This window comes from Crotalus tigris, unplaced genomic scaffold (genome assembly GCF_016545835.1).
Source record: "Crotalus tigris isolate CLP2741 ecotype Arizona unplaced genomic scaffold, ASM1654583v1 scf7180000023617.9722795, whole genome shotgun sequence".
NCBI lineage: Eukaryota > Metazoa > Chordata > Lepidosauria > Squamata > Viperidae > Crotalus > Crotalus tigris.
This window is the reverse complement of record NW_024100081.1, coordinates 4,483,141-4,495,260: the sequence shown is the minus strand read 5'-3', so window position 1 is coordinate 4,495,260 and position 12,120 is coordinate 4,483,141. Positions and strand designations below refer to the sequence as shown.

Below are 12,120 nucleotides of genomic sequence, written 5' to 3'. Positions count from 1 at the left end.
CCCTGTGATGTAAAACTTAAGATAAAGGCTTCTAGAAACCAGAGGATGTGACTTTTCAAGTAAGGGGAATGTACAGTGCATGCAAATGAATATACACATACTTATAAAATATACATAAATATAATACCCCCCTCATGTTCACATATGATACTTTTTTCTTTTGAAAATATACTTAAAGAAATCTACTAACCTGTTGATCTGAGGTCACTCAGAGATGTTAAAATACAGTATTTCCAACATTTCCCATCCAAATTAGGTGGCAGAGGAAGAATGCTTGGCCCTAAAGTAGTATAAGTAGTCCTCAACTTACAACCATTTGTTTGGTGACTGTTCAAAGTTACAATGGTACTGAAAAAAGTGGCTTATGACTGTTTTGCACACTTACAACCTTTGCATCCTTCCCAGGGTTACACGATCAAAATTCAAGTGCTTGGCAACTGTTATGCATTCATGACAGTTGCCCTGTTCCTGGGCTGTGTGATCACCATTTGTAACCTCCCCAGCCAACCTCTGACAAGAAAGGTCAATGGGGGAATCAGGATTCACTTAACAACTGCATGATTATACTTAATGAATACAGTGATTCACTTAACAACCATATCAAAAGGGTCGTAAAGTGGGGCAAAACTCACTTAAAAGCTGCCTTGCAACGGAAATTTTTGGCTCAATTGTGTCCAGAGATTGAAGACTACTTGTAGTTTTTTGTGTGAAAAAAGTTTTCAGCTGTTTTTTGTATGTGGTCAGAAGCACCCTGTCCTTTAATCTTAATTCTCTTCCACTACTTGAACCTCTGGATCTGAATGGTACTATAGTGAAAAACCAAAGTAGATGAAACAAATCAGGAAATTATCCATGTTGTACTGAATTAATGAATGAACTTATTTGAAACACAGCCATGTGAGAACCAGAAAACAGATTTGCTGTTTAAAATGTATACAGCAATTGCAATGTTTTAAGGTTGATTGTGCCATCTGGTGGCAAGTAAAGAGTTTTCTAATCCTGAATGGCTTTGAACCAAAACTGTTTCAAAGTCTATTTCCATCTTTATAAGCTCCCTTGGTGATAATCTGTTTTAGAATATGCTTGCATAGCATGCTTAACCATGGCTAATTTATACTAGAAACCATGGTTAAACAAATCTATTGTTTATTACATATTAAGTCAATTTTCTGGGTTCCTATAATTCATCACTCTAGGTTAAAATATGGCTGGCTGATTTATGGTTAAGTATGCCATACTTTTCTTTTCAGGCCTATCACTAAAGCTGACTAAACAGATTGTTTTTCAGTGCTGGTCTACATATGAGAATTTCTTCTCTAAAGCTCCACCTGCCCCTCCTCTTTCAATTTTTAAGTAGACACTCCCAAGGATTTTTTATATTAATTAGTCCATTGAGGTAGAGGTAAGCTACATATCTGTTCCCAAGTATGACTAATATACTATGTTTTTAAAGTAGTTGTTTTTAAAATTATAAACCTGTTCCAGGAATATTAAATTTGCTACACATACCAAAACCAAGACTTCAAGATTTCATTCACTTCCATAAGTTTATGTTCTCAAATACCACTATTGATCTCCGTAGGTAGTTTACACTAATATGGTTACAACAACAACAACAACAATAATAATAATAAAGTTGGAAGGGACCTTGGAGGTCATCCAGTCCAACTCCCTGCTCAGGCAGGAAACCCTATACCATTTCAGACAAATGGCTGTTCAGTCTCTCCTTAAAAACTTCCAGTGTTGGAGCATTCACCGCTTCTGGAGGCAGGTTGTTCCACTGGTTAATTGTTCTAATTGTCAGGAAGTTTCACCTTAGTTCTAGGTTGCTTCTCTCCTTGCTTAGTTTCCATCCGTTGCTTCTTGCCCTGCCTTCAGGAGCTTTGGAGAATAGCTTGATTCTCTCTTCTTTGTGGCAGCCCTTGAGATATTGGAACATTGCTATCATGTCCCTCCTCGTCCTTCTCTTCATTAAACTAGACATATCCAATTCCAGCAACCGTTTCTTATATGTTTTAGCCTCCAATCCTCTAAGTTTTGGTAACTGGTGGCTTTTTTCTCCCTTCAAGTTAGGGTTGATTCCTGACTTGAAGGGAGGAAAAAGCCACCAGTTACCAAGACTAACTGCTTGGACTGGTCCTTGCACTTTTCTTGGTGATATTTTTGCAAGAGACTTGCCATTGCCTTCATGAACTCAAAGAGGGTGACTGGCCTAAAGTCACTTAACTGGTTTACTGCCTAAAGGCAAAATTGAAACTCAAACTTCTGGTTTCTAGACAGATACCTTAAATCATTACACCAAACTAATTCTCTGCTTAGTGTATTGTGAATCTAATTGACAGAACTGCTACTTAAAAATACTGTATGTCATGACATCAGCTCAGACAAAGCAAACGTTCCTTCAGAAAACTAGTAGCATTCAAATTATGCTTAAAGAAGCTCTGAAATATATGTACTTTCTCAGCAAAATCACATTTGACAAAACTATCATTTTATTCCCCAGTATATAGAAGTCTGCTAAACCACAGAAGATTGAAAACATGAAATAATTTCTCAGATGGGAGAAATTTATTAAATGCATCAGATTAAGTTGTTATTTAAGTACTGAATGGAAAACAACCCATGTATTCACAATGCCCCAAATTGAATTGTTTTCAAATTTAGTCAGCATTCACAAAGCAATGTCAATGAATTTTTAAACTACTTTAAAATAACACTCAGTTGAGCTAATTTGAGAGGAGCACTAGATACCAAAATTAATTATGGCAGAATGTATTTATATCATTATTTTTGTAACTGACTGAGGGTGGCGATCAAACACAATACTCTTTCCTCCTATTTTCCTTACAACAACCTTGAGTGAAGAAATGCACATGTAAGTTAATTACTGCTCACACACCTTGCCTCATTCATTTTATGCAAGATCCAAACAGCATGGTCTTTTGGATGTGATCTATGTAGTCCCTAAGAGTCAATGGTAAACTGATGACACATAATCTGTCAAAATATTCTCTCCTGAACATCTATAGTCCTAGTTATTTACAAGAAAGTAAGCAGGAACTCAGATTAGTTGGAAAAAGCTGAGTGATGCCACTAAATTCTAGCCAGCACATAGTGTATTTCTAGCTTGTATTCAAGGCATTAAGTGCCCTTGAAAAAGACCAATGGCATATGAACGTTTACTGTTTACGTTGTTACCTTTAAAAACATTTTTGTTCATGACAAAATGGGAGTCCACACTTCATGATTGCTTAAAATAGAGTAAGAAATATCTCACCATATATTTCCATAATTAGCCAGGTTATTGGAACACCTTAAGCCAGGAGTGTCAAACTGCCGGCCTGCAGGCTGGACGCATCATCCAGTAGCTGCGCCCGCCCCATTGCCGGCAATGGCAAAACCATCCCGATACTTTGCGTGATGTCATGTGACATCACGAGTTTGACATGTCTGCCTTAAGCAGAAAAATTAGACAACCCTTTTTGCTGCAGTAAAACATCATAAAAAAATCAACTCATCATAAAAAAATCAACTCATTCAATACCAATCTACTCTCACTGTGAGTATGGCAGATCTTCTGACAAGAATTAAAGTTTTAGACCTGTTCTCCATACTTCACTGAAGAAAAGTCCTTCAACATTGAGAATTTTGCATTAGTGTTTTCACTATTGAACAGAAAGCAATTTTTAAACTACAGATATGACTAGGCATAACCTTTAAGGAAATAACAAATAGGCACTCCTTAGTAATATAACTCATATGCTGAAAAGAATTTCTTTTTCTCAAAATGAAAGGGAAAATAAACAAAAATTAAATATAAAATTTATTGTTCATTGTCCACCGGTACAAAAATACAGTATAGCATGCTGAAATAAGGCAACCACCATAACATTCAGTGAGATACTTTTTTTTTCTTCCATTGATGAAAACCTGAAAGATGAATGCACAAATACATAAAAGCAAAGTTCATATAAATCAACCAAATGAAGTAACAGGCAATTGTTATCAGGAAAAAGTACACATAATCATGTAATTAGTATTTGTTTCATTCTATTCCTGGAGCAAACAGGAAAACGAGGCTATACATACCATAATCATAATGTATTTGGGAATAACCCCATGGAATACTCTTGTACTAATACTAACTAGTACTTGGGAATACCCAATATGCTTACTTTTGAGTAGACATGCATAGGATTGCATTGTTAGGATAGTCTCTATAGCAGATTTATCCATTTAATCAATTTAACTTCTTGAGACTCATAGATGTGGTTCTAATGTAATTTTACTCAATCTGGCGATTTACATATAAGCATAACTCCCATAATTTCAGCCAACATGAATTGTGGGAATTGTATCCTAAATATGTTTAGCACTACCAGGATGAGAAACACTGAATTAAGTTCATGTTAAAGAAAAAAAAATCCACATATTCTTTTCTCAAAATCTACTAAAATGAACAAGTTTTATTTGTAAGATATTTTAAAAAATCTTTATGATTAATGCCCTCAACATAATATGTGTTCTTATAATTTGGCTTTAAATTCCACTGAAACCTGATTACTCATGCAGTTAAGATTGAAACATTTATTTGTTGAAGTATTTAGCCATTTTTTTCTATTATAAATATCCATTTCAATGTAAACAAGGGAGGACATATTACTTTAATTGAATTCACTGTATGAAAATTAGATAGCATCTGGTTTACCATCTACAGTGTTTTTTTTTTCAGAGCACCAACATTTTTATATGAAAAAAATTAGGGTCACATTTAAATTTAAATGCTGAGCCTATACAAAATAGATATTTGGGGTATTATAATTCATCTCCAATATGTTTTTTCTTGAAAGCATCCCCTGTTAGCTTCTCTTGGGCTACCTTCATCCCTTGGATCACTGCAATATTAAAACACAAGATATTCTTAGTACTTGGTTCAATTCGATTAAAGTAACTGAGCAAAGCTATATTTTATATGCAGAAAATCTACATATAAATGAGCAATATTTAAAGTAGCAACTTCATGTTCATAATATATTTCTATCATGGCTCTTATGCAATTCATTTTCTTGATGATTTTTTTTTTGTCAACATATATCTTGGACTGAAAGTGATGTCTGTTAAAAGGCAGTTTTATAAAATTACAGCTGCATGCATTTATTAAATATATACCCAGTTTTTTATTTTATACAACTCAGTACCATATATAGTTCTCTTATTTTTTTAAAAATCAATTTACTGTTTTGCTAAACTGTGTAAGAGATCCTGGCTGCAACCTTTCATGGTGCAGCATTAGATGCCATAACTAATATTCATAAATGGCATTTTAAGGATGCCAAAGTAAAGAGTCTTGGAATGTACTGAATATGCATCCAAGTGCTCTGTGGCTTTTTAAATGCCAACTGTCAATATTTGTTCAAGGCATTTTTTTTCCTTAAGACATTTTGAACCCTTAGTGTAAGTTCCTCAGAATACAAGTTCTGATCTCTCTCTTTCTCTTCCCCCCCACATGAGAAGTCAATCTAATTTGGCACTACTGTATAATTCAAGTCTCCTTTACCAAAAACCAATTTACATGCAATTCATACGTACCTTGATCAGCACTAGTATAAAAATACTTGTAGTTGGGGTTTCCTTTCTCATTTATGATCTCTGGATGGATCTTTCCACTGGGATCTGTGTAAAAGAAGAGATCAATGAAAAATAATGACTGCAATCTGAAAGGCATTCTTTTATCCTCCAATACAAGTTGATGAATAACCACATTTATATCATACCCATGAAAATAATTCTAGGAATGTAACCACCATCAGGGCTAAAAGCTTCATCCTTAGGTTCTTCTTCATCCTGGAAATAAAATATAAAGTTAAAAAAATAGCTTTATTTCTGCATGAATCCCCCTTAATCACTACTATATATATCAAAAACAGAAGGGCCATTACAATAGTATAGCAATACCTAACTACTACTATGTTCCCTGTTCGAATACAATATCTTCAGACCATTTTTTTTAAACCCGAGAGACTTGGTGCTATCAATACAGACAATACTTGCCAAAAAGAAATAAAGTTTGTCTTCATGTAAATCAATTCTTTCTGTTCTTAAAATAATTCCTTAGTTAATCTTGATTTTGAAACTCAAAACACCTTCTTGAACTGAAGAACATATTACATCCTTCTTATGTTTACAGAAATGGCAGTATATAAAATTTAGGACATGAATAATGCATTATTTACTAAATAATGCATTAAATACTTTTGAGATTGCATAATGCAAAAAATAAATGATTTTCTTTTCAGAAATAGACATCTTTTATAGCTAAGTTTTCTGTTACATGAATTTTACCATGAACCCGTGACTTGTTGGGTTATCATTTCAGAGATATTGCCTTACACATAAACAGAGAAACACAATGATTCAAGGGTTGCCAAAAAAATCAGTTGGAATGAGAACAACCTCAGACTTCTTGTTGGCTTCCCCATTGGGTTTCCTTCTGGGAAACTGGTAGTAAGCACTTACAATCCTTCCTTCCTTCCTTTCCTTTCCTTTCCTTTCCTTTCCTTTCCTTTCCTTTCCTTTCCTTTCCTTTCCTTTCCTTTCCTTTCCTTTCCTTTCCTTTCCTTTCCCTTCCTTCCTTCCTTCCCCTCCCTCCCTCATGCCTTCAACAATGGCAGAGCTTCTAATATACTTAAAAAGTTCTTCAAAATTAAGGGAAATGTTCAGAGATGTATCTCTGAACTGCACAGCATAGTCAAACATCAACAATGGATCACAGAAAATGATTTGTGACATTTTGTATTATGTAATAAAATGCTTTACGATAATTCTTATGTCATGTTTTGCAAAATGTGCCAAAGTTTAATTCCAGAGAAGTCATACATCCTACATTTTGGATGCATTCTTCCAGTTAGCCCGTCTGAGGCATGTTCATTGAAAAGGTTTTGCCCCATGATGCTCCATTTCGCACAGTTGAAGGTTACAGATTTAAGAGTTTTAGTAGTATATAGAAAGCATTCAAAGAAAAAATTATTCATTTTAGTATTCTAGAAACTTACCTCAAGGTTAACCATTACAAAATTATGGGCAAGCTCAGAGATTTCCTTTGATTCAGCAAACTTTGGTTTTAAAGCTAATAAAATATAAAAGGTGAAACTAATCAATAAAGACGCAAACATAGCAGCTTTGGATTCAGACTAAGTTGGATACATAGAGATCCCCCTGAATCCAGTACTGATAGATAGTAGTGACTAACTTAGGGATGCAGTCTATGACTCTATCTGATCATAATTTACTTAAATACCAATATTTCTTCTTTAATACTAATTCAGGGATAGAACAAATGGACATATTTAAACTGCAAATGGAAGCATAAATGAAATTAATACTGTTTTACTTTATTAGTTCTTCAGATTAGTTCATCAATGTAGCAAACAGTCCCTGGAGTTTCTGTTTGAGAGCAGTATACGCATTATATTAAGGGTAAAAATGCAGGTAGTTCTTGAATTACAATCATAATTGGGCCCAGAATTATGATTATAGGTCATCGTGGTTATTGTGGGTTACCACACGACCAAGACCAATTTTACAACCTTTTGTGTAGCTTTTGTTGTTAAGAAAATCTGATTTATCCAGTAGTAAATGCTGCAAACTGGCAAAAAATATCAAAAATTAGTCACATGATGGCAGGATGCTGCAAGCAGCCATAAAAGTGAGTTGTTGTGAAGTGCCCAAAATGTAGCGTGACTCTGCGAGGGGTGTGTGGCTATTTGAACATCAAAATTGGATTTACTTTTTTGGGGAGGGGGGGTTATCATAACTTCATGGTTGCTTAGTGACCGGTCCTTAAGGTAGAACTGCCTGCATGTTTTCATAAATATTGCAATTTCCCATCCATTATTCCATGAAATGTCAGTAGCATTGCCTGTGATATCTTACCTTTGCAAGCACCACACCAGGATTTATGAATTATTACCATGAGAGGCAATCCACTAAAAAATATTGAAATATACATTTTAGTGTATGGCATAACATATGTGAACAAGCAATATAAATTAATATTTCAACTAGATTAATAGAACCCAATAAAATACAACTGATATTTGAACATAGATCTTATTAACAATGTCTAGGCAATCTAATATTTGTAGTGGAACATCATTTATATTAAAAAAATCAGGTACTGTGATCTCAGCTTACAGCTGGTCACAATGTGATCTACAGTTTAATGTGGGACCCTGCAGTCACATTGAGGGGAGGATACTATACCCCATTTATACAGAAAGTCCTGATAGATACCCTGTGAGATACAAATCCTATTTAGGATTGTTCATTACTGATGTGGTAGTTCAAAGCCTGGCATCCTTTTTTGTGGAATACAAAGCTAGTTCACCTCCTTACAGTGCACCCTGGACAGCGTGAAAGTGTGAACTAAATGAACTAACAACTGCTGCAGCCAGACTGTTCTGTAGACTTTCCTGGATTTCAAAATACACGGCAACGAAAATGAAAATCTTTTCAGGCCCAAATGACAAAGAGAAATCAGGAATATTATTCAAATTTGCCAAATCAATGTTGAAGGGCTCAGCAGATCCAAGAGTCAATATATTTCCAAACCTTTTTTGAAACATACAATTCAAGTAATGATCAACACATAGTTCAATTCCAAGCTCATCATGTATTAAGCTGTAATACTAAATCACCTGCCTGAACAAATCTGCACTACTCTTAGGAAAAGGCCACATTGATTAAAAGTAATTGTGGGGCACAATCAGCAGCAGCAATGATGGAGCTGGTAGTGTTGGTGAAGCTGAGAAGTTCTGGAGGTACTCAACAATCTGTTTTTGGGAAGCTAGATTCTTTCTGTATGGCAGCGTTATTTGGTGGTGAAGTTATCTTTAGAAAACACTGGATGACAACATAAATCTGGGCCCATATATTGTATGATTCGTTGAATACCACGAATGGCTTCACATGCTACACTTCTATTCTGCAGCAAGGTTAAATATCCTGACTTAATTTTTATACTTACTTTCAAACATAGATATTAGTTACAGAATCTATTTTAAATAAAGTTGGACATCCCATTGTAGCTGTATTTTCAGACAATACTCTTATGTTTTTCGCTCTTACATATAAAGTATTTCATTCTGAAACAAATGATAGGTTGTATCAAATCCCATAGACTAAAATTGAAGTTTACTTCCATATTAGCCTATTATTTTCTTAGAACAGATTTTTCCTTTGTCTTCTATACTCTTCTGTGCCTCTTCCATCTATTCCTGTCCACAAATGGGACACAAGACGGTGCAAAGGACTGCAGCAGGAAAGGGGTGGGGAGTCAGTAGAAATGAATGCATAAATTATTTTCCATTGACAAAGGTTTCTACTCGAGAATATTTTCTAATTGCTCAGACTTCTTGACTCTTAGAAAGCATGATAATTCAGCAGTAATGGAGACTTCTGAACTTGTGCAACATGATATTCATCAACTGGATTCCATTCCAAGGCTTAGTCACCTTCTCCCCAAATCCCTTCAGGTCTGAGTGCTGAAGCTGAACTTCTCTTTATGCGTGGCCCTGAACTTAGAACATGTTTATGGAGATAATTTAAGATTACAACATACCTGGCTGCAGCCTCTTTTTTCCCATCTTCTAGTGTTCTCCAGTGAATATGATCTCCAAAACCTTGGAAGGAGAGAGAGAAAATCTACTGTCTGATTTAAAATAGTGACTCCTAACCTTTTATGGCACAAGGGACAGGTTTCATGGAACACAATTTTTCCACAGAGTGAGGGGCGGGGGGATGTTTTTGGTTTCACTCACTTGTCTGCCACTTACCTCCAACGTTTCTAACAGGCCATGGACTGCTACTGGTCCATGGCCCGGGGTTTGAGGACCCAATTTAAAACATTCATTACGATAGGTAAAAATATCTACCATGTGCAAATACTTAGAATGGTAAGCACAAATGACATTTTTCAGAAAGTCCTTAGTGACTCCATGAAATCGTACGAACTTACTCTGTAGTAAGCAATTTTATATTTTTACTGTGAACTGCACTATGTCCATTCTTTCAGAACTTAGTGAAACTCCACATAAAATCATATTGCCTCAGCACAGATCTGTAAATATATGATATTACAAAAATTACAGAGTTTGTAACATGAAAGAAAAGCTTGTTTTTAAAAGACTTATAACAAAAAGTTGCACAATTTTTTTTAAAAAACCTTATTTTAGGACAAGCTATTTTAGATACATTTTTATAGCATTACAGTTTAAATCCATCTTACTATTTTCACATATTGGAAACTATGTGACATAACTTTCTATACATTTGTAGAATATAGGGCTTCCAACATAGCCTTTATTGGAGCTCAGTACCTTGAAAACCTCTCCGTTTTTATAATAACAGCTATAAGCAGCATTATTGGCTACTTATAACAAAAATTCCAAATTATGCTTATTCCAAAGCATAATGTAATTAGAATACTTTTCAAATCTTACTTACAGAGTAAAAACATTTCTTTGCTAGGTAATTGCAGAATTCAAGGTGCACGAAGAACAGAACTTCCCTGTCTTAAAATAATAAATATTATGTTCCCTTTATGTTTTTCTTCCCAAAGAAAGTATCACCTTTGTCCCTGAATACAGAAGCTGTGTAAAGATGTCACTGACAGTGAGGATTGTCAGTGCATTATTTTCTATGAGGATTGTGTTGCATTAGTTTCTATTCTACGAAGCAAGTAAGTCTATTCTGACATGAAGGTCAGATAGAAAAAAAGCATTCTGAGAAATCATAATCAAGCAACAGGAAAAGCAAAGAATTAAAATTTAAAAATAGTTCAGATACTTCAATCTATATTTGGCAGACAGCCAGAAATCCCCAGGAGTAACTTGTCAGCGAATAATATAATACTTGGTGGGGCAGTAGTGGATAGATTCAGTCATTTCCTCTCTTCTTGCTTAAAATTTAAGGAAGTTAATTTGCACATATACGTGGCACTTTAAGGTGTGTATGTGGCCATTAGAGGTTGGTTATTCCTACTGTATCTTAAACAGGGCTTTTTTTTCTCATAGAACGCCCAGAATGGAGTTCCGGTACCTTTTTCGGATGGAACCATGTAGGGTAGGCAAGGCAGGTTGTATGACGTGTGTGAGTTCTGGCACCTTTTTTTTTTTAACAAAAAAAGCACTGATCTTAAATAAGAATCATGTCTGCTCATCTCACCTGATTATCCACTAAAAAGAATTGATACAATGGCAGAAAAAGCAGGATATGATCAAGGAAATCCAGTTTAATTTTAACTGATAAATTAGAAGGCATGCTCTATTACCTATTTTATTATCTTTAACTAGGAGCAAACACCTAATTGACTCTAAGAAATAATTTAATAGAGCTTTAATAGCTAAATGCAAAATTGTGCATTAGGCTACCACTTTACAATAAGATTAAAACTTTATGACTTGAACTTTGGAAACAGAAATATTTTAGGTAAATCTCTGAACTATTTAACAGTAATATATTCTTAGAAATCGTTCAACGACTATCTCATAGTCTGTAGCAAATTTGCTCTCGATACTTCGCTAGATCGCAACTCTAACGATAAAAATTACACGATAAACCTTAAGATTTTGCAACTGTTCAAACCCTCCGCGCGGAAACTTTTGCTTGTTCAAGTTTTTTCCCCAAAGCAGAGGCATAAAAAGAAAGCAAGGGGGAAAAATGATTTCTAACCTTTTCCAAGCGGTTTTTCAGCTGCAGCCGCCACGAACCAGTGGCAAAAGGAAGAAAAAAGGAGAGGGGAGAGCGATGCGAGATGAACTTTCATGGTGGCAGCGCGACTCCTCTCGGGGGTTGAGTCGCCGGTCAGCTTCGCCGAGCAATCTGATCAATCCAAGTGAGCCCTCTCGTGAAAAAGGAAGTGATGTTAATGGGGCGGAGCTGGGAGGGATTTGTTCGATGTGAGTCCGGGGTAAATTTGAAGGAAGCAGATAGAGCGTTCTCCAGCTCTTTAGTGATGATTCAACCTATATAACTCTTTCTCAAGATATTTTTTTTGGCGGCGGGGGGGGGGGAAGGATCGGAATATCATCTGAGTTGTTTGTTTCTTTGAATGGAATCCAA

General features: G+C 35.3%; 1 protein-coding gene across 1 annotated transcript; it reads right to left on the bottom strand.

Moving 5' to 3' along the window:
• Window positions 1-3,806: 3,806 nt before the first annotated feature.
• TXNDC12 (thioredoxin domain containing 12) lies at window positions 3,807-11,919 on the bottom strand. The gene is made up of 7 exons (XM_039320048.1): window positions 11,731-11,919; window positions 9,620-9,680; window positions 7,933-7,985; window positions 7,053-7,126; window positions 5,775-5,844; window positions 5,590-5,673; window positions 3,807-4,895 (listed from the first exon to the last, which is right to left on the bottom strand). Exons 1-7 carry the CDS (start codon window positions 11,822-11,824, stop codon window positions 4,816-4,818), a joined length of 516 nt encoding a protein of 171 aa, XP_039175982.1. The 5' UTR covers window positions 11,825-11,919; the 3' UTR covers window positions 3,807-4,815.
• Between the last annotated feature and the right edge of the window lie 201 nt (window positions 11,920-12,120).